Source organism: Amblyomma mixtum, chromosome 1, assembly GCF_055824585.1.
Source record: "Amblyomma mixtum isolate Tamu chromosome 1, ASM5582458v1, whole genome shotgun sequence".
In the NCBI taxonomy this organism is placed as follows: Eukaryota; Metazoa; Arthropoda; class Arachnida; order Ixodida; family Ixodidae; genus Amblyomma; species Amblyomma mixtum.
Window position 1 is genome coordinate 313789500 of NC_143012.1, and position 23688 is coordinate 313813187.

A 23688-nucleotide genomic window follows, 5' to 3' on the forward strand; every position below is an offset into this window, starting at 1 on the left:
ATGATAAATCAGAACAAAGACACAAGATACTGTTTACAACATGAATGCATTTTGATGGGGGGAGGCACAAGGGCGCAGAGGAATCACGAAACCGTTGTACAGTTGACCGTATCGGCGGATAACAATTCCAATCGCAAACAGTGCGCAAGGAAAGGAATTTTTAAATGCGTTAGTCCTGCACGAAAAAACTAGGACTCTTTTGGTGTGATAGAGCGCGTAGAGCGGCGGCGCAGGCTGCCGAGATTTCGGCTTCTACCCGACGCGCTGCCACAGCTAGCTCGTTCAAGTCGCCGCAGTGACTTCTTCCGCAAATAGAGCAAACGTGGGGTGCTCTGTCGGACAATCCTTTCCACTCGCTCCGCATTCGAAGCTCCGGGATCGGCGTAGACGTATTGCTCCTGCATCGCCCTGACGTTCTGGACCAGTTCCAACTCCCTCTGCATCCGCAGCATCCGCACACGAGCGGACCGGATCGCGGATGGTCCGGGCGCGTCAGCGCTGTCCGCGTGCCACGTAACGTGAACGTCCCTGCTCTGAGCGACCTTGAGCCGGCGGCGTGCACTTTAAAAGGCCGATTCACACGACGGACCGTTCGCCCGCGGCCCGCGCACTACGTGTTCATGCGTCAGCACATTTAGAGGCGCGCTGCCGGCCCTGAGAGGCCACGGCCGGCAGAGCGCCTCTAAATGTGCTGATGTATGAACACGTAGTACGCGGGCCGCGGTCGAACGGTCCGTCGTGTGAATCGGCCTTTTCTGGGCCCGGACCGCGGACCGAATGAAAAAGGCCAGAGCCTTTTTCAGTCCGAGGGCTTGTCGGCGGACCGGGATTGTTTTTACTTCTAGGTGCGCTCGTCTGGCTAGCTATCCTGAATGAAGTCGGCTTTGCTCCGTGCTGGCGCCTTTCGTTTTGGCGCGCTTTTCGCCGCATTTGCAGCTCGAGTGCAGCATTGTGTGTCCTCCTTTTCGTATTTCTCTCACTGCGTCGTACTGTGTATTTGAGCGTGTGCGTAAATACCCGCTTAGCTTTGTTGTTTCTGCTTATTTGAGTGAATATGGAGAGAAGGAGCTCTGTGAGCCAGTATCTGGCAAAACTGCTCTGGACTAAGCCGCAGCAAGCGTTTGTACTCTCCGGGTCGCATTCAAGTAGGTCCTCGTACAGCAGGTCCTGCATGGCCAAACATTGATTTTCCAACCTTGACTTTGTCCAACATAACCGTTTTAGACGCGAAAGCTTCCTTCTCGCCCTCAGACGCTTTAATGGCGACAACCAGTGCGGCGAGACGACGTTTTCGTTCGGCGTTCATGTTTAAACTCTCGGCAGCTGAGTTTTCGAAGCCACGCTAACAGCGCAAGCCCGCTGTGGGCGAGAGTATGCGCGGATTGTCCGCTGCGTTCGTGTGAATGCCCGACGTTCAGACCGACTCCCGGATGCACGTGTCACGATAACCGCGCTGACGCGCGCGTACCATCCGCGATTCGGTCCGCACGTCTGGACCCACCTTCATGGAGATACGATCACGTGGTGGGTACACCAGTAATGGCAAGGCTTTGGGTTCGGTTCAGCTACGGTTTCGGGTGAAAATTCGGGTTCTGTTCCTGTTTCGGGTTCAGGTTCGGTTCCGGTTCGACACTATGCTTTAGACAGTCAAAGTGCCCCGAATTATTTGCTGTCCTTTTCGCCAAAGGTAGCTTCATAAGGAGAGCATAATTAGCATTCGACTCGAAGAATTTTTTCTACTGCTAATTGCAACGAAAAATTTAGCGGCAACAACGCGGCACATAAGAGAGCGCGAAGAGTGAAAGAACATCTGGCGAGCGCGGCGCCTTGGCTTTCATGCTCATTGATGGCAAAATCACCGAGGTCCTTATCTGTGGAAATGAATGAACACCGTCCTGACGTACTTCCATCTCTTGGGGACACAGCTGGAACACCTTGGTTACTCTACTGTTGACTCCGTAAATGCATCTCTCAGTCAGACCGCTATCTCATATGCGGATCTGTCACGCAAATAATGTCACAACTTCGGCTTCAGTGCCCATGGGGATTCTAGAGCACGTCAGAATTAAGCGCTCACCGTCAAAAACGTGACCGCTTTCCACAAACCAGCGCGAATTTCATCGCAAGCCAGGAACAGCAATACATTTTCAAAGCGACCAGTTATATGCATGGACACATCCACAGACCACGTACGGACCTTTGCAAATACATCATCTTGCCCAGTGTAGCAATATATTTATGATGACGATGATCACGTCCACGTTCACACCCCTTTTCAACGGGCTGTCACGTTGTTGTGAGCCGCCAGACATCACAGTGCCCCCTTACGCTGAGTTTGCTCGCGAATAGAGGGCAGCGGTAGATGAGCGAAGAGGACAGCAGTTCCTAGAATTTTCCTTCCCTCGGTGTGTTGTCGCACTCGGCACATCACTCACGTGACCTTTTCTCCCGTGCTCCGGTCCGTCGTGTGGACACTGACGTTCTAGAAGACCGTGGTTACCGCTCCAAACAGTGCACATCTCGGAGATACGGTCACGTGGTGGGTACACCAATAATGGAAAGGCTTCATCGCTCTTAGGCGTTTTTCAATGCCAAATTAAAATTATATATTTTTGTTTCCTCCGATATGGCACTGCTCCACTCTTACATCATGGTACTTTTTTTTTCGAATATAATCTCATGACACGTGTTTCAGTCAGTAATTAATATACTGTCTCTTTAATGAGCACAGACCTCGATGTTTCATAAATGCTGCACTTACCTCCCAGTATCCAGCGACCTAGTACCAAGCACCCATTGCCAGTAACCCTGCGTTATTCCCAACACTGCTTCGTTATCAGATATGGCAGCTGGTGACTGAGTTCCAGTTGCTCTGGGAATGGGTATTCTAGCCAATATCGACGAGCAGTGCCAGAAAGGAGACAAATGCAAAACAAACCTGTTCATTTTGGCGAAAATGGTGGAGCGAGAGCTGACACGCTGCATGAGACACATTCACTCAAGGCGCAACGCTGACACAGTGCAAATGGTGAGAATTTTGTAGCCCTCCAATCTCCGAGATTAGACATGAAGGCATGCTGATGTCCTGCTGCATCCCAGTCTCCATGGGTCACACATGAAGTATTGCTGATGTCCTGCTCCATAAGGTCGGTGGTCATGTCTTCATGCAGATGATGTTAAACTAGTCGCGAAACCTATGCCGGGTTTTCTATCAGTGACCTCACCACATTGCATACCTTGAGAGCCATCCCTAAGCTCATACCCATGACATTTGTTAGGTAGTCCTCAGTAAACATAAACAAACCTTCCTTGTCAGTTAGCTGTGCAGTGAATTCTTCGACGCATCCTGTGCAGCTTGGAATTTCCGCGATGTAGGGAATAGCCTCCGGAACCGTCCAGCCACGAGGGCTTTCAGACCAGCAACGCCAGATGCTCCAGCAGGTTTTCCACTTTCTCTTCGTCAACCATGTTCCACTGAGGATCATAGTCAGCAGTCGTGTTGTCCGGGATCCAGGCAGCAGGCGGGGTAGGGGTCCTGAAGCCAGTGTACTCCTGCGTAGAGTAAATATGCCGACTCTTGATCGAGAGCTCCACATTCTTGGAACTGCTGTCGCAGCCTTTATGGCAACACATCTTAGCCAAATTATAGTGGCAATGTATTCTAGACACAATGAACAAATATTACTATGCAGACCAAATACAGCGCGTACTCAGTAGTGTTCTCCAAATTATAGTACCAGTATAATGTAAGCACTTTGAACAAATTTTACTGCACACAAAATGCTGAGCGTACTCAGCAGCGTCCTGCCCCACCGCGGTGGCTCAGTGGTTACGGCGCTCAGCTGCTGGCCCGAATGACGCGGGTTCGATCCCGGCCGCGGCGGCTGAATTTCGATGGAGGCGAAATTCTAGAGGCCTGTGTGCTGTGCGATGTCAGTGCACGCTAAAGAACCCCAGGTGGTCGCAATTTCCGGAGCCCTTCACTACGGCATCCCCCATAGCCTGAGTCGCTTTGGGACGTTGAACCCCATAAAACCAAATCATAAACCAATCAGCAGCGTCCTGCTCCGTTGATGTGATCACGTTATCTAACTATTTCCGTGATAGCAGGACTGCGACGCTTTTAAGTCCTCAAAGTAAAAAATATTCTCCTTAATAATACTTAACTGGGAACGCGGGCAGAAAATTTTTTACTGGGGAGGAGCGGAGAATTAATTTTTACGTAGGCATGGTGCCTGCGTGACTGTTTTTGCCGCTGCCCGTCGCGTACCCTTGACGCCGTCACTGATTTTCAACGCTTGTTGAGCCTCGTTTTGAGCAAGCATCGCAGGAGTTAACTAACACGACTTCCCCTCAGCGCTTTGCCACCCTTCTTCCTGGAGCACAGCCAGTAATTTTTTCTAGGGCTATCTGTTGTTTTTTTTTTTCAATACATAATGACATGACCATCGACCCGCAAGCGCTAGATTGATTTGTGATTTTGTGACTTGTGATTTTTTTTTCCTTTCAAGAACCCTTGCAACATCGAATGGCGATTCATTCCCGCCACCTGCGATTACAAACCCCGCCAGCCCAGGAGAAATAACCCGGGTGCCGCTTCCAAACCTGTCTTCCAGCTTAAAATAAATAGAATTTGCACATGGCATGCTTACACGGAGAAAAATTTGGGATTTACCTTTCTCAGCTCGAGCAGAATACGCCAACGCTTTTTCGAGGTGGTGATCCTGCTAAAAACAATCGCCGCGAGAGGCGTCAATCGTCGAAAGCACGTTGTGGGCATTTAAAGCACTGCATCCAACACAAAACTGTCGCAAAAGTAGGCCCTCACAGCATACATGTATATTTAGCCGGGGTATGTTGCGTATTTAGCGAATGGAACATATGTGATCGTGCACGGTGGCCAAAGAGTTGCGAAGTCATCTGACCAATGGTCGTCCTATTTAGTTTCATTAGCATGGTATGCAAACCATTTCCTATCAAGGAAGTAGGCTGCTAGCCAAGTGTGATGGACATTGGATAAATCATCGGCCACTGCAGTGTCCCCTGCGCTTCCTGCGGGAGAGGAATCAACGCTGGTTCACGGGGCTTTCGCTTGTACCCCACTAATGGATGAAATAGCATGCACTTCTTTCCATCTATTCTTCCGAAGCGTACAACTAGTCGAATATTCTTGAGAAATTGGAAGGCCCAGCATCAGGTTTGAAGTGCTCTCGTTTCAATGATGTTTTCCGAGGGTCCTCAACAGTGTGAGACTTGTCCTGCAGCCGACGTTGACGAAATGGTCCGAGCAAAGAAAGTCGTTTTCGGAAAGTGTCTTATGTCGATCGAGATAGCTGTGCCGCACTGACCCATGGCCTCTAGAGATTGCTATCCTTTCGAAAGGGTATCACAGCTCGTCAGCGCCACACACGATGTGTTACACGGTGGAGGCACACTCTAATTAACTTTTGCAACAATTTTTATCCGAGCAAATACCCCCTGCGTCCTGTTTCGCCGGTCACAAAACTACATATTGCAATGCAGCAGATTGAAGTGGCCAGCTACCATATAGTACACCAGGTGACTGTGCTATCCGTGCTTCCGCTACTTGAAGGACGCATCGATGCAGCTGCAGCAGGGGAGCGCCGTAGGTGACACCGGGCTAACCGCGTGCTGTGAAAAAGTGTGACGTCATGGCTGCCAAGAGGCTGCTGTGTCAAGCCCCCCTAATGAACTTGCGCAGGTCACGACTGTACGCAAAAGCGGCGTTGGATGACTGAAGGTGCTGGACGCGTTCTCCAAGTGCGGCTTCGGACGGCACAGAGCTCACCGTCGCCGAGGACAGGCACACGGTGAGCAGCTCACTCATTTCAGCTCGCGCGAGAATGCCGCACCCACAGCTATACGGTCTGTAGACGAAGCACGAGCACGTACAGTCGGACGAGTAAAAGCAGGACAGCGTAGAGTGAAATTTTAGTGCGAAACACCGACTAAAAAATTTGGCTGTGGCTTAGCTAAGGTTAAGCCTGGATATCTCAAAGCGAAAAGCTCTCGCTGCTTTTCAACCAACTCCCAAGCTACCACTTCTGGATCGGTGTTGATGATGATGACGATGTCCTCAGGCTTAATGGCACATACCCATGGCGGGGGATTGGCCAGGGTGTTTCTGCGCCGTCCGACTGTTGCTTTTTCTTCTCCTTCTATGGCGAGTGTCTGCGCCTGTTCTATGGGGAAGCGCGCCTTATGTACCCCTCCTTACAAATGCGCACTGCGCACGGATGTGGCGAAAGGTCAAACGCTAAACAGAGCGTATTTCTCTTTGACCAAAAATGCCCTACATGAGGCACACACCCTGCCCACGGTTTCACTCAACTTTGTACCAAAATCTATGTCCAACCATAATTGACCAAGCCAAACACGATGGCGACCTCCAAATTTGAATTGAGGCATTTCCAAAGTATGACCCGGGCCACACCCGAAATTGGACCTTAGCCTATTGGGACCAAATAATACTTGGTATAGGCAAAAACTAGAGCTTTCGCACTAGTAGGTTTAACCAAGTTAAAACCCTGACATCTTTTCTTGGATGCGTTTAGTATGCGCTCCCCGTACTGTCACACTTGTGTTGTAACCATATGTTTATGAACTTTCACAAGGCAACCATTTTTGGTGTATTAATGATGGACCAATCAAGCTCTTCAGTGTGATTTTTGCAATGGAATGACTAATTTTCACAAAACTACCTGGGGCAGAGAGACGACGACAGAACGAGCGTTTTCTCTCAAGTGCTACTTATAGTATACAAGCCACGAAGCTATCCAAACTTGCATTACTGGAAAGACGCGCCGACGCAGCTGCAGTAGGGGCTCGCCGTTGCTCGCACCGCGCTAACCATGTGCTCTGGAAAAGTGTGACATCAGGGCTGCTGTTTGAAGCCCCCGTAACGAATTTGCGCAGGACACGACTGTTTACGAGCGCGGCGTTGGATGCCTGGAGGTGCTGGACGTGTTCTCCACGTAGCTCCAAGTGCAGCTTCGGATGGCAGAGCTCACCGAAGACAAGCACACGGTGAGCACATCATTCATTTCAGGCCGCGCAAGAATGCAGCACAGTTTACTGAATGGTCTGTAGACGAAGCACAAACTCTGACAGTGGGGCGAGTAGCAACAGGACTGCGGAAAGCGCAGTTTTTTTATATGTCTATAGTATGTGCTCCTCATGCATACAGCGACAGCGGTGTTGCAGCCGTGATATTTATGAAGTATCACAAGGAAACCTGTTTTTGGTATACTGAGAGAGCAATCATGCTTGTGTGTGATTCTTGAAGTGAAGCGATAACCTTGACAGGAAGGCATGAAGCAGAGAGACGACAAACAGAACGAGCGATTACTTTCAACCGTTTTATTTTTTTGGCGGGAAAAGCTTTTCTAGGAATGGCGGAGGGTGGGCACACACAGTTATGCCTGTGCTGTCTTGGTGAGCTTGACGGATAGGCTGCTCACATAGTCATCCGTCAGTGCATGTCAGTAGGACACGCACGAAGGTATACGTCGTCCAGAAAGCGTACCCCCCCCCCCCCCCCCCCCAAGAGGCCATTCACAACCAACAGGCTCATCTCCACCGTCACGTACACCATATACCACTCACCAAGGAGTCGAACAATACATTCAGACAGAATTCCACACCAAACGCAGTTACGCAGGAACAAGCAACCTGTACATTAAAGGGGTCATTTATGATCTCCCAACAAATCGTGGCGTTCTAGCCACGACCGTTGTTATGCATACTTAAAAAAATAAGCAGGGCTCTACGTGGGCATTTTAGCTAAAAATTGCAATTTGAAGTTGACTCTAAGCCCCTCCCCCGACAGCGCCGCCGTCTGGTGGAAAACCGATGCAAAATCACCTTGACACATTACAGTTAAGCCGCCGAGATCGGCAGTAGACAGAAAAGGGAAGGACACGGACCTCTGTTGCCTTTGTCCCCCTGCCGTCACTCCCCCCCCCCCCCCCCCTTTACCCTCAGCACTCCTATCCCGAACAGCGAGCCACCCACTCCCCTACGCTCGTTACGAGGAGTGCGCAGTTCACTCGTTCAGTTGAGAGAAAGCACGTGAGCGTTGGTTCACGGCGTCATGAATCGCGAGCGCGTTAGTCTTACCTGACTACCACACGGTACAGCACAAGTTTTAAAAATTCAATTACAAATTACTCGTTGCACCAAATGACCTCATTCCCAGTTGTTCCGAGAGTCATAGCGAACAAAATGAGTCTGAAAAACGCAGTCATAACCCATTTAAATGTTATTCGGTGACAGCACCCACACATCACACAGCCATCCTCACTCCTTAAACCTTACCAGTTATCAACAGTACACCGACACAAACCTAAACACACCCGCAAGAATCGGCACGTGTTACATGCGGGCCCTCGGTGACCTTGCTTACATATGCAAGCCCGCACGTCTTGGTTAAGCCACAGGGTGTCTTAGCAGATTATCTCGGCAGCAACCTCCCCATCTTTATCAGTACCCATACATTCAAAAACAAAATATTTCTTCCCCACTCTTCTCTTCCGTGATATGTCAGTGCACATTAAAGAACCCCAGGTGGTGGAAATTTCCGGAGCCCTTCACTACGGCGTCCCTCATAGCCTGAGTCGCTTTGGCACGTTAAACTCCAATAACCCAAAGCACTCAACTCCTCTGAGAGCGAGACAAACTTGGCTCTCATCTTGCGCCAGAACCAGCTCCCTGGGCGAGTAGGATTGAGCAAGCTTTACACACCCCCCGCAAACGAGTCAAGAAGATTATTCAATTTGATCTACAAAAGACACAAAGTGAACAAGGAAGGGGAAGGGGGCTTCTGTTCACCTGGGCCATACGAAGTCTTCTTGCCGAAACGCTGGCAAGCACCCTGAGGCTTTCCTCTTCCTTGTTCTCTTTGTGATTGCGAGAACCGTCTCGCTACCTTGATCTACAAAAAGGGCACTGACATCAACCGAACTCTACAAGACATATGCACTGCGAAAACAATTCTATCGATTGGGACGGAATCACTTGTCCTGGGCCCCCTCGGCCTAATCCGAACCTCGACAAGGACAACACCCTTGATGAAGTCGAACGATCACTGATTACCATACGCCGCCCAACAGACCCCGGACCAGACCACATGACACACAAGGTCCTCCGCAACCTTGACGACACCTCACTTTAGGAACTGATGGAGCGCTGCCCTCCACCTGGAAACATGCACACATCACTTTTATTCCCAAACCCAGCAAGGCAGTCATCCTCCGAAACCTTTGCCCTGTCTCCCTCATCAGTTGCGTGAAAAAACTGTTTGAACATGTTTTCCAGCCAGCACTATACCATCCGTCCCCATCCAGGTCAGGTATGTTGGTGAGTTGTTTAGCCAGGAACTGCACCTTGTGGAGTGTTCTGGATTGGGAGGGTTAATAAAGGTGACACTCCACAAGGTGCAGTTCTCTGCTCCCTCCTACTGAAAATAGCGTTAGCCCACTATCATACCTGACCTCCGCGCGGCACTATACACCTACGACACCACTTCATGGACGACAAAAGGCTCCATAGGAGAGGCATAAAATACTTTACAATATACAATTGATATTATCACTTCGAAACTGACCTTTATGGGCCTTAAGTGTTTTCCATTCAAATGATCACTCCACGTGATCAGACAACTTCCTCGGGTTCTACGCATACACTGCGACACACCCCTGGCCAACAGACTCGGAATCCTTGGCCTCTATATATACAAGACACTTTGGGTGCCACCCTCATATAGAACTCCTAGACAAGGAAACCGAAATTAACGGCAGGCTTAATTCGCAGATTTGCTATATGCAATCACGGCCTGTCGAAGAGGGGAACCCTTAACATGACAGACGCCCGAATCACCAGCCGATTGAGTTATCACCTTTCCTACCACTTTCTCATCAAAACACAACTAGATAAAGCTGATGTCCTTATCATAAATGCGACCGCCTGAGCACTCCGCCTGCAACTGTCAGTTTGGTACGTTCCTTATTAGATTATGGGTTCACTGTACGGTTGGGCAGGTCTGTCATGCCGTAAAAATTGGATCGAGTACAAAACTGAGGCCTAGCGCTCTCATGTGGCGCATACAGAACAACTCCCATAGTCAACCTCTGTGCAGAAATAAATGAAACCTCCCTTGAATACAGAATAATCGCTACCAAAACATATATACTATCCAGTTGTGGCGAAATGTCGTTGTTGAATATTATTTACCCACAAACCGCAAGCTACCTGGCCACTGGTATTGCGATTCGAAGAGATATGCCAGAATCTCAATATACAGGACACATTACCTGACAAATAGATTCACAACAGCGCTACGGAACGAGGACAGAAGGAACACGAAAAACACAGGACGGGCGCTGTCCTGACATTTGTGCAGCTGCAGGAAAAATAGTAAACGAGAATCTCACGAACAGTATTATTTACACAGGCCTCCTAATGGTACTGACATCTCTTCACTCTAGAAGTGCAATCACTCCGTCACTGGGTGACACCATTCACAACATAGCAAAAGACAAAATTATGCTGGGTCCCCAGTCATGTCAGAATGAAAGGCAACGACAGAGCAGATTTGTGCGCTGCTGAAGCTTGTGGGAAGACAAAATAAACAATGTATACCATTTAAGGATTGCACAAATTTAGTACAACGTAAATTAAGAAAAAAAAAGGGCATTCGCCTTGGAAAAACGAAGTAAATAGCAAACTGCGCTTGGTAAAGATAGCTTTAGGGTGAATGGAAGTCATGTGTGCAGCAGGAACGTTTCAAGCAAGTGGTTCTCTGTCATCTCCGGATAGGCCACACACACCTTACGGTCCAATTCCTGCTAACAAAACAAGACAACAAGGATAGCTGCTGAGGTGTCCAACCCCCTTTAAAGGTTTTAATATTAGCCATTTCTAGAAATTCTTTCCTATGTGATCACTAGGTCGCACTAACGTTTTAGGCCCCCTACACCACCGATGATTCTTCACTTTTCTATAAAATTCAGCGGAAAAATTTTCGTAACACCGTATGCTTGGCGCATGATGGCCTTAGTTGCCTGTGCGCCATAAAACACTACACACACACCAACCGCCCGATGCATCCCGAGGTCTGATGGCAACATCAGACAAACCGTTGCATCTCCCCCTCCGTCCCAAAGCAGAAGAAGCCCCAGCTTGTTCATCCTCAACACGTACAGCGCGCCAAAAAGCAGCGGAGCCCCCCCCCCCCCCCCCCCTTCGCCCCCTCCGCTTGCGGTTATTACAAAAGTGCTAAACAACCGCGCGAAGAACCCGAGGAGATTTGAACGCAAGAAACGTAAGCTGGGGTTACAAGCAAAAGTGCAGAAAAGAATCGCAACACTGGACATTAATGCAAAATGAGGCCCTAATCCGTTAACGATACATAACAGCGCGCAGCTAAACACCAACCCAATCCCACGATCACCAAAAACATCGCACAGTGTTTGTGAACCAACACGCAGACCTCCCTAGGCAGCGACGACTACAACATTCAAACAACTTCCGCACTGAAGTCAATCTCTCCCTCTGTAAAAAGGACACTAAAAATCACAGACTGGGATAAATTCAGGAATCTCCGGAAGAAATCCACTACTGAGATAGAGAACCTTGCAAACTGGGTGAATGCACTCACATAGGACGTCGGAAGTGCCACATCCCGAGTAATCGGGAAACGAAAATCGTGGACAGCAGACTTGTCCACATGTGGGAAACACACTCCAGTATGCAAAAAAGATGGCTGAAAAACAAACACGGCCTCTTAAACTAAGGATAGCAGCCTTAGGAAAAAGATTGAAGCACACGCAGTACACCTAACCCGTCAACAGTGGGACCAGATTTGCAACTGCATGGAAGCAAATCTGGATTTGCTTCCATGCGGTTGCAAATCTGGGACTGAAAAACACGTGGAAGCTTCTACGTTGCCTCTTAGAAACATAAAACACTAAAGACTCCCAACAACGTAACGTAAATCGCAGCGCCAAGAAATTAAATGTGGAAGACAGCGCTTTGATCCAAAACTTAAAAGACGGGTATCTCACAACCACAGCTAGAAGCCTACCCCTCAAATACTCAAGCCCTCTGAACCCCGTGTTTGACGAAGACATATCGACAAGGGAAGTGAGAGTAGGTATGCACAAGCTGCGCACCATGTCGGCGCCGGGCGCGGATAAAATCACCAACAAAACATTACTGAACCTGGACGAAAATTTGGTTCAAGCCGTAACCAAGCTTTTCGATGAACACTGGAGAGGGGCACCCCCTCCTGGAATGGACCTACGCTAAGGTCACCTTTATTCTAAAACCAGGTAAACCAGTTCAATTGGCAAGCCTCCGTTCCATGTCGGTCACCTCGTGCCTAGGAAAACTGTACGAACACGCTATCCTCGGCCGTTTCCAAACCCACATGCAAAAACACGGCCTCTTCCCCCATGCGAGGCTGGGATTTAGAAGCAAACTGTACACGACGCAGGACGTGATGCTTCAAATCTCAGAAGTAGGGGTGTGCGAATATCAAATTTTTCGAATACGAATCGAATACGAATAATCAAGGACAGACACATTTAACCACTACAAAACATTTATTTGAGCACCCAAGAACATCACAGTTCAACTATCAGTGATGAAATGAGCACGAAAGGTGCGTGTGGCTGCACAAAAAGTATCAGTCTCGAGCACTGTTCTTAGAAGAGTGAAAATATCAGAGAAGGTGGCTAGGACACAGCATTGATCAAGGCTAGCTTGCCATAAGCACAAAAGCGCGTTGCTGGGATGAACATAAAAGGTTGTCGGCTGCTCTACTTGGTCAGGCAGAAGTAGTTCCCTTCTAGCTGAAACAACTTCTCCAGCTACAGAAAATGCCCTCTCAATTGGCACTGAACTGGCTCGTATTGCGAGGTATTTTGTGCACTGCTCTGACTATACCAGCTTCGCAGGTATAGCCACAAAAAAGTTCACCAGTGCAGTCAGCTACTGCATGGCCCAACTGTAGTGCCTAGAACCCAACGTTACGCATTGCTCTGGGCGCCGCCATGTTGTTATGTCTCTGTCGATAGGACTTGCGGACCGAAATGAAGGCCGGTGCTCGCAGTAGAATATTCGGCTAGATACGAATATTCGCGTCGTGTCGAATAATCGAAACAACACGAATATGTGGATTTCGAATCGAACACGATTAATAAAAAAATAATATTTGAATTATTTTCGAAAATTTCGAATATTCGCACACCCCTACTCAGAAGAAATTCTACACCTGAGACACGGCAGACGCACGAAACCAAACTAAACGCACTATCTTACTGAGGTGTAGGGGCTAGAACACAGGCGTATTTAACCGCCTTTATGAGTAACAAGACGGCGGAGATATGGTTTGGGTCCACACAATCCCCCTCGTTAGCTCTAGAAAGCAGGGGCACATCTTAAGGCTGAGTTTTATCTCCACTACTCTTCGACACCACTCCCATACCCATGGGCCGAAAATTAGAGCGGATCCCACTCCTACGCAGACGACCACGCCAAAATGCCGGCGAAATGGAGGAAAGCCTCCAAGCGGAAGCGGTACGGACTGCGTGGCCTGTATAGGCCTTGCACACTCGCTGACCGAATCCTGCTGCTCCACCCGACTGCGGGCCGTCACAAAAAGGGAAAACCCTCTATACAAGTGACGGTCGACGGCCTCCCAGTATCGGAGGTACAGAAACTCCGCATCTGGGAACGTTTGTCCAAACACACGGTCATGACACATCAAAGCATCAGGCTAATAAAAAAAATACCAAACAAGCATTCGAGATTAGCAGAATGGTATACTCACTGCCCTATATTCCACCTGACAAAGATAGAAGAGGAAAGAGTTGTGGGTTTCTAAGTGGACACAGGCCACCACCCACCGCGGGTTCGAGCTTCGCGCGAGCCAAGGGCCCCGATCAGCCGTCACCACACACACACTGGGACACCGATGCGGCGCACTCAACCTCCGCTGGGAGGAGAGCGATTCGCCGCAAAGAAATAGGCCTCCAAGTTCACAAAGGAGACGTTTATTCACGTCGTCCTTCAGCAGGTACACAAACACTCAATAGTCAGCCCGTCCCGGGGGCGCGCGAGGAGCAAGGCTCCGCTGCGCGCACGAAGCGACTCGAGTAATGCGCGCCGCTAGCACGCCGCTGCAGGAGAATGTCCCCGCGGCAGTGCTGTGATCTCCCTCTCGTGTCGACCGTTGGGCCGGTTGCGAGAGAGAGTGGGCAATCAACGCAAGGTACGCCTGTCTGAGGTCGCTGGACCCCGCTGGACAGGCTCGAGCCGCTGCAGGTCAGAGGACACGTGCGGGCGAGCTCGAGTAAGCACTGGTCCGAGCGGCAAAGGCCGGCAGGGACAAACAGTAACGTACGCACCTTTCGCTGTCTCGGAGGGATCTCTCTCTCGGCCCCGCTCGGACGGTCGCGCGGCGCGCGGCCGCCCAAAGCGGTTCCCGAATTCCCGCCAAAAGGCGCCAATGGCAAAGGCCCTTGGCGAGCCGGGGCGGAGCTGTGGCGAAATGACAGTGATTAGTCACCCAGCCGCCTCTCCACCGCCTGAGGCGGGAGCAAGGCAAAGAGGAGAAACAACGCGGGAGGCCGGCACAGCCGCGCAAAGGCGACGGCGGAAAGCCAGGATTCCCACATCGTAAACGTGCTAATAAGACAGGGAGAGACGATCTCGCCTATGCTATTAACCGCATGTTTACAGGAGGTATTCCGGGGCCCGGAATGTGAACAGATGGGGATAAGATTTAGCGGAGAATACTTTAGTAATCTGCGATTCGCTGATGATATTGCCTTGCTAAGTCGATCAGGGTATGAACTGCAAAGTATGATCAATGAGTTATACTCAACCGTCTAGGAAGAAAATATGGCTGTTTAGGGCAGGTAGTGACAGCTGATCATGATCATGAGAGGGAACTAACTAGAAGAATAAGAATGAGGTGAAGCGCATATGGCAGTTTACCAATACCCCTCAAGAGAGAAGTCTACAACCAATGTATCTTACCGGTACTCACCTATGGGGCAGAAGCGTGGAGGGTAACAAAGAGGGTTCAGCTTAAAGACAACGCAGCGAGCTATGCAAAGAAAAATAATAGGCGTGACGTTAACAAATCGGAAGCGGGCGAGGGAACAAACGCGGGTTAATGACATTCTAGTCGAAATCAAGAGGCAGAAATGGGCATGTAATGCGAAGGCAAGATAACCGCTGGCCCTGATGGGTAACGGAGTGGATTCTAAGAGAAGGCAAGCTCAGCAGGGGGTTGCAGAAAGTTAAGTGGGAGGATGAGATCAAGAAATGTGTAGTAATACGGTGGCCGCAGCTGGGAAAGGACAGGGTAAATTGGAGAGACATGGGAGCGGCCTTTGTCCTGCAGTGGGCGTAGTCAGGCTGATGCTGATGACAAATCGGGCCTAAATCCGCCTCAAGGGACTTCAACCAACAGGCTCCTCCGCATGTGGGTCCGTAACACTCTACAAGAACTGTCTGAAGCCCGTTGTACTGCTGGCTATCCTCCACAAACACAGGCAGATACATCCCAAGCCCCCCCCCCCCCCCCCCCCCCCCCCCTCTGGACAACACCCTCAGCAAATCACGGAAAACCTAATCGTCCACCCAACCAACAACCGGGAAAGAGCTGATTTCACTTCATTTTTTGCTTGAAAGTAAAGTTGTTACTAACACCATGCTACAAATGCTTTTCCCGCCTGAAGAATAAGTAATGGAAAGCGAGTGCTCGTTCTGTCAAAGGTAACGTTTACATTTCGAAAATGCTATAGCAACTGGCCGGAATAATCGGGTGAGTGTAAGTGTCAGCTCCGAACTTAATTCTCGAAAACTGCACAAGTGTGCTTTCGGTGAAGAGTGAGTGTTATGAAAAGTACGAGAGACTGATGTTATATTCCGAGGGTTGCCTTGCGGGAGCAATTCGAAGTCGAAGGCAGGATGAACGTTATAATTGTAATAAAAAAAGAAAAAGAAATGAGCACAGTTTTTGCATTGACTGCTGCGCAGACATACAGGCCGGAATGTATTGCGAAACCTCCCCCGGTCTGGTTCCGGTCCTAGGCCCGAGCTAAATGATGCAAGTGCTCTCAGCAGGTGTGTGGACGACCGTACGCAGAAAATGTTTCAGAAGGCTAGGCCATTAGGGTGTGTCCCCGAAGACAGTACAGGATTTCTTAAAAATAAAAGTAATGAGTTAGAACACTTTTTTTCGGCTTAGAATTGTCAGCTGAGTATTACATCAGAATACAGCTAACACATTCTAAATAGCAGGCTGATTAACAAATACTCATTAGCTGTCTTTTTAACTATTACTAGTAGGCTGCTTAGTTATTGAGACCCCTGTAGCCTATCGTAATTTCTACATCAGTTTTTATAATTTCGAAAATACGCTTACCCTCGACGGTGTGGGCCAACAAATCTTGGCTATTTCGACTAGTTACGTGGCTACATCGAGGCAAAATGCACGCTCTTTCAAGAAGCTTGGAGGCACAGCAAACTCCCTAGTGCATGTAAGACGTCGAAACAGACAACGTTTGTTGTGCCACAGCGCTGAGGGTAGCCGTTATTATTGTAAAAACTTTGGATGCTACTGTGGGCTGCAGGCCTCTTAACGGTGCAGTGAAGCGAAATCTGAACTCGTCTTTTTGCCGCGGGAACTCAATCTACACGTTTCTCGCCTTCTTAGAAACTGCGATTTATTGCCCTGTGTGGTCTATTTCCCTAATTAAATCAAATTAACGTCCGGCTCCCACCTTTTTTTTTTTGTTTTGAATTCTCCCCGTACGGTGGGCGGAGTCGACCAACGCGCCACCCAGTGCCGTGGCGGCTTGCCGCTGTGCCATCGGCGGAGTAATACGTATGCTTCGTCTCACAAGATGTTTGCAGCACTACGGAAGGCAGAGCACTCTCGTCCAATCAGGGCTGCAGGAACACAAAAAATAGTCCCTCGAATATTTGAGCAGTGTAGGACTATTAATCAAACAATGAGCACAGCAATTGAAAGCATAATGTGGACTAAGCCGCCGCGGTGGCTCAGTGGCTATGGTGCTCGGCTGCTGGCCCGAAAGACGTGGGTTCGATCCCGGCCGCGGCGGCTGAATTTCTTTGGAGGAGAAATTCGAGGCCCGTGTACTGTGCTATGTCAGTGCACGTTAAAGAACCCCAGGTGGTCGAAATTTCCGGAGCCCTCCACTACGGCGTCGCTCATAGCCTTAGTCGCTTTGGGACGTTAAACCCCATAAACCAAACCAAACCATAATGTGGACTGGTAGATTTAGGTGGTATAGAGTGCTTCAATCACTGGTGAAATTAACAAAGCCCGTACGAACACAGCTCTGCGGAGGCTTGCTGCGAGGTAGTGATGCATCGCCATTTTCCAACATGGCGCCGGCCGAGTCGGTTGTGTCGTCAGTGTGCCCTATACCGACAGTGCGCTGCTTTTCTAAGCAGACCATCGCAGTTGGCTTCTTGAAGTGCTTCGTGTCGAGAACGGGGGAAGTTCAAGTACGAATGCGGTCACCAAGAGGAGGGTAAAACTCACTCAGGTGAGCGAGCGAACGCTTTACCAGCGGACAACGCAGACGTTGAAGGCGGGCCGAATGTTGTCCCTGAAGAAGCCGGCTGCGTCACAGCGATGGACAACGCGCCATATCATTCTGTGAAGCAGGATAAAGTGCGGCGGATGAGTAGCCTCAAAAAAAGACATAGACCTGGAAAACGGGTCGCGTGGAGTAGCGACATGGTGAAGGCCGAGCTCATGAAGCTTGGCAACAACGTGAACACAGGTGGGGACCGATACCGTGTGGACTGCAGCGCCGAAGCTGCTGGCCGTCTCGATGTGCGCCTGCCACCCTACCACTGCCAATCGAACCCGATAGAGTTTGTTTGGAGCGATGTCAAGGGCTTCGTCGCCAGTCAAAACAAGACGCTTAAGCTCTAAGACGTGGAGCCTCTGGTTTGGCAAGGCATCATGCAAGTGACTGCTGAGAAATGGAAGAATTACGTGCAGCATGCTATTAGTGAGGAAGATGGGATGAGGAAACTGGACCATGTCATTGACGATGCTGTTGACCAAGGACCATCTGTTGTTGTCAACCTGGACGACGACACAAACCAGCAGAGTTGAGTGGAGTTGTGATGAGCCCCATTAATGTGCTAACGTACGCGCGAAAGTCGGAGTACCCTCGCAGCGTCTCTCATTAGATATTGCAGACACCGTAGCAGACGGCTCCGGATTAATTTTGACCGCTTGTGCGTTGACTTTAACGCAGCGCATGGGGTTTTGCATTTCGCCAACATCGACATTCGGCTGCCCCGGCCTGCATTTGACCCTTGCATTTGCTTAATAGTGTAGTGGCCATGCTGGAATAAATAAATTCATTTAAACATAGCAGGAACATTGAAAATAACTGTGACGTGACAACAGAGGAAATGATAGAAACAGGTGGCGACAGAAAAAAAAGAAAAAGTGGGGCCAGTGCGTCTGGAACGGGCGTCTGCCTGTACAAAAATAAACAGACATCAAGCGCCCCCTGCTAGATGTAGAAAGAAGCTAATTAGCAGTACGCCTTCTTTTATATGGAACGAGCCACCTGATGTCCAGCCAGGTGAATCGAGCAACAGGCGCGTAGGAACACACTAATGTAGTGCGCGCCATCCTGATTGGACGAGAGAGCTCTACCTTTCGTAGTGCTGCAAACATGTAGTGAGACGGAGTATAGTAGCAAATAGTCCGCGCGTATTTTGCGACTATATTATCTGCGAATGAAACTATTTATTCGCGGAAACCAAAAAGACAAAATAAAGCGAAAGCAAAGCTTCCACGGGACTGGCTGAAGGCACTCCACGCATTGGTCGACTACGCCCACCGTCGGGGGAGAAGTCAAAAAATAATGGCGGGAGCCGGACGTTAATTCGATTGAATTAGAGAAATCGGCCACACAAGGCAATAAGTCGCAGCGTCTAACAATGCTCGGAACGTGTTCAGATTTTTCTTCACTGCACCTTTAATAATCAAGGTTCGTAACAGTAACAGTTTAGAAGATAGCTATTGAATATTGGTTTATCGTCTTGCTAGATAGCACGTAGTAGCTGCATTCTGATGTACTACACCGCCGACAGTGCGAAAAAAGTGCTTTTTGAACACAGGAAGCCTATTTTAGAAGAAAAAAAAGATGTGTAAAGTCTGAAGTTGAACACTCACTATATACATCCTTCGCGGTCGCGTTTTGCTAGTTTCCCGGCAGCTGCGCACCACTGCCTGCAGGCTTCTCTAGAGCGAAGGAGTTGCTATGGAGGTTAAAACATGTAGAAAGTGCAAAATCGAAGCGGCGGAATGTCGGCGCGAGAAAAACGGGTTTCCACGGGCCAAACCAAAGATACGGTGTACGCGAGACGACTGCGCTGCATGAGTAAATTCAGCGGGGAACTACTGATTGCGACCGCAGGACGTTGATTGGCACGGTGCTGGAGGTGCCGTGGAGGACAGCTGCGAGCGTACATCGACCGGACATCCGGAAACGCGACGTACGCTTCTGGTTTTTTGTTCCTGGATAATTGTTTTAGTATCCTCTCATATCCTGATGTCCCGTAAAAAAAAAAAAAGGTCTGCCTAGTGTCTTTCTGATGTGTGCTCGCTGCGGTCTATTATGGTATTTGCCGCGGCATGCCTATTAGTATAACGATATAAAATGATCATCATAAAAGGAAATTGTTTACAGTGGCTGCGGTCCTCATCGACTCTCTCTGCACTTTCCCCATGTTTGTGACATGCAATATTGCTGTAGCACCGCGTGAACTGCACAATGTAGAACTACGTAGCGCATTCAAGACGGAGGCCAGTAATTAGAGAAGACTCGCTAAGTGTTAACGGTTCCACTTACCGGATTCTCGCAGACTTTTGTGGCAAGTGGCCATCAATTCGGCAGTTGCAACGGACTGTGATAATTGGAAGTGGTGAGCGATTCGCACAAGGAGAGTAAATTCCAATGATTGTCTGCAGCCTGCACCTTACGTTGCTCAGTTGTAGCAAGGCGATATGGACCAGCTGGCAAAGCAATAACTAGAGCTAGTGAATTTTACGTTGTGCAGTGCGCGCGCTAATACAGCAACAATACAAGACACGAAGATGTTGACAGTGCAGAGAGAGACAATGAGGAGTGCAGCCGCTGTAATGTGCGTACTTTCATGAATGTGCCAGATATTATGATACGAAAGGGCACGCTGCTGCAGGTGCCTGAAAGACCGCAGCAAGCACACACTGGGCAGAAATACGAATCACACTGCGTACGCCCTTTTTCTCTTTTTTTTTATGGAACATCAGGATATGAGTGCATTAAAAGAAACCGTACGTAGCGTTTTCGGATGCATTTCAGTATCAACATGCTGCTGCAGGTACCGTAGAAGTCCGCAATAGCAACCAAACACCGGCCAGACATCCGAAAGGCATCACGTACCCTTCTTTTTTTTGTTTGCTGGACGTTTTGTTTTTCATGAACGTTCATGGAACAAAACGTCCAGTAAAAAAAAAAGAGCGTGTGTACGTGGTGTCTCTCGGACGGCTCGTCAGTGTGTGGTTGCTGCGGACTTCTGCGGTGCCTGCAGCAGCGTGCGCACTCCTCCCTCGAATTCGGAACGATGGGAAAGAAAAAAAGAAACTTCCTTTCCCGGGGAAACCTCCGCAGGAGCAACGGGCATCCGCCCTCTGGATACCCGGGGGACAGCGAGAAGAAGAGCTGTGCGAAAAAGCACAGATCCTCCCCTTGTCCTCCACACACGGCGGCCGAGCTGTGACGCTGGTGGGATCACCAGCCGCAGTTTTTTCGACAGCGATCCGCTGTGCCTGCGCTGGGAATCGAACCAAGGTCGGTGGGGATATTCGCCCAAGCATTGCCAACTGGCGCGCTGACCACTCGGCTACCGTGCGGCTCTGGTTCTTGTCGGCGTCCGCGAGTGCTGATAGAAGGGAAGCGAAGAAGACCGAAAGCGAGCATGCGCGGGGGATGCGGTTATCTCGCCATCGGGCGTGGAGCGGCCGCACTAGGGCGGAAGTGCGATAGCGCGTGGGGCACCAGCCCTGTCATGGTGGTTCGTCCGTGCAGATAAAAGAAAGGTCGGAATGCCAAAGCCGCAACTTGAAACACGATCGGTGCGATTGTTCGGCGGTGAAAAAGGTAGCCGCGCGGCGAGGCAAGATGGCCGGGAACCTTTTGAACGGGTATGGCTTTGTTGTAGGTGTAGAAGCGCAAGCCAAAAACTTGTGGGATGCTTTAGCGTACGTATACAGTAGCGCGCAAAAGCGTTGGAGGGTTGTTACATTTGGGATTCCTGGTGCCCCGTATCGGTGAGATTGACAGGTCGGGAAGGGACCTGTCGGTAATAGCGCGCGCAAAGGAGCGTTGTTTCTGTGAGCGAAACGTATGTAACCTCCTGGTAATTAATGATTCGTGAATGGCAGACATTTTCTGGCATGTGCGTGGCCTACCGCACAGAGATGCTGCCGTACTAATAATGGCAGTGTCACGTGCATTGAATGAGGAATGCGTCATCGGAGTTGTAACGACCATATGTAATCTCCACCCTCGCAGGCAGTGGCACGGATGGGAGGAGCGGAGATTTCAGTCCCAGGCCGAGGACAAGGAGGTGCGTGGACATTGGTCGTGGTGGGGCCACTACCCAGCGTGGAGTGCTCTTGCACACCTGCACGAAGGGACAGCAGGATATAAGTTACTGCAAGAAACACAAGGTTGCAACGGCAGTGCCATCGCGAGAGACCACTTCAAATTCGCAGGAGTTCGTAGGATTTCAGGTGCTAGACAGAGTGTGATGCGTTTCATTTATTCATTATACACTGTTCACTTTCCATTTGAGACACTAGACTGTGTAACTGGTCTCTTTCGTTCAGTATACACTGTTCATTTTCCATTTCAGACACTAGACTGTGTAACTGGTCTCTTTCGTTCAGTATGCACTGTTCATTTTCCATTTCAGACACTAGACTGTGTAATGGATATCATGTATTCGGTATACGCTGTTCATTTTCCATTTCAGACACTAGACTGTGTAATGGATATCATGTATTCGGTATACGCTGTTCATTTTCCATTTCAGACACTAGACTGTGTAATGGATATCATGTATTCGGTATACGCTGTTCATTTTCCATTTCAGACACTAGACTGTGTAATGGATATCATGTATTCGGTATACGCTGTTCATTTTCCATTTCAGACACTAGACTGTGGAACCGGTCTCTTTCGTTCAGTATACACTGTTCATTTTCCATTTCAGACACTAGACTGTGTAATGGATATCATGTATTCGGTATACGCTGTTCATTTTCCATTTCAGACACTAGACTGTGGAACCGGTCTCTTTCGTTCAGTATACACTGTTCATTTTCCATTTCAGACACTAGACTGTGGAACCGGTCTCTTTCGTTCAGTATACACTGTTCATTTTCCATTTCAGACACTAGACTGTGTAATGGATATCATGTATTCGGTATACGCTGTTCATTTTCCATTTCAGACACTAGACTGTGTAATGGATATCATGTATTCGGTATACGCTGTTCATTTTCCATTTCAGACACTAGACTGTGGAACCGGTCTCTTTCGTTCAGTATACACTGTTCATTTTCCATTTCAGACACTAGACTGTGGAACCGGTCTCTTTCGTTCAGTATACACTGTTCATTTTCCATTTCAGACACTAGACTGTGGAACCGGTCTCTTTCGTTCAGTATACACTGTTCATTTTCCATTTCAGACACTAGACTGTGTAATGGATATCATGTATTCGGTATACGCTGTTCATTTTCCATTTCAGACACTAGACTGTGGAACCGGTCTCTTTCGTTCAGTATACACTGTTCATTTTCCATTTCAGACACTAGACTGTGTAATGGATATCATGTATTCGGTATACGCTGTTCATTTTCCATTTCAGACACTAGACTGTGGAACCGGTCTCTTTCGTTCAGTATACACTGTTCATTTTCCATTTCAGACACTAGACTGTGGAACCGGTCTCTTTCGTTCAGTATACACTGTTCATTTTCCATTTCAGACACTAGACTGTGTAATGGATATCATGTATTCGGTATACACTGTTCATTTTCCATTTCAGACACTAGACTGTGGAACCGGTCTCTTTCGTTCAGTATACACTGTTCATTTTCCATTTCAGACACTAGACTGTGGAACCGGTCTCTTTCGTTCAGTATACACTGTTCATTTTCCATTTCAGACACTAGACTGTGGAACCGGTCTCTTTCGTTCAGTATACACTGTTCATTTTCCATTTCAGACACTAGACTGTGGAACCGGTCTCTTTCGTTCAGTATACACTGTTCATTTTCCATTTCAGACACTAGACTGTGGAACCGGTCTCTTTCGTTCAGTATACACTGTTCATTTTCCATTTCAGACACTAGACTGTGGAACCGGTCTCTTTCGTTCAGTATACACTGTTCATTTTCCATTTCAGACACTAGACTGTGTAATGGATATCATGTATTCGGTATACACTGTTCATTTTCCATTTCAGACACTAGACTGTGGAACCGGTCTCTTTCGTTCGGTATACACTGTTCATTTTCCATTTCAGACACTAGACTGTGGA

The 23688-nt window shown here is 48.9% G+C and overlaps 1 protein-coding gene across 2 annotated transcripts in view; it reads right to left on the reverse strand.

Annotated features, from left to right (window-relative positions):
- Positions 1-765: 765 nt before the first annotated feature.
- The window catches only part of LOC149372508 (uncharacterized), a 94656-nt gene continuing 71733 nt past the window's right edge, over positions 766-23688 (reverse strand). The window contains exon 4 of one of the 2 annotated variants that reach the window (XM_089566998.1): positions 766-3552. In XM_089566998.1, the coding sequence (XP_089423124.1) occupies positions 3412-3552 (141 nt within the window). In that variant the 3' untranslated portion in view covers positions 766-3411. Of the gene's footprint in view, positions 3553-21307; positions 21763-23688 lie in introns of those variants that run through there. The other variant, XM_089566997.1, reaches the window with a different exon arrangement.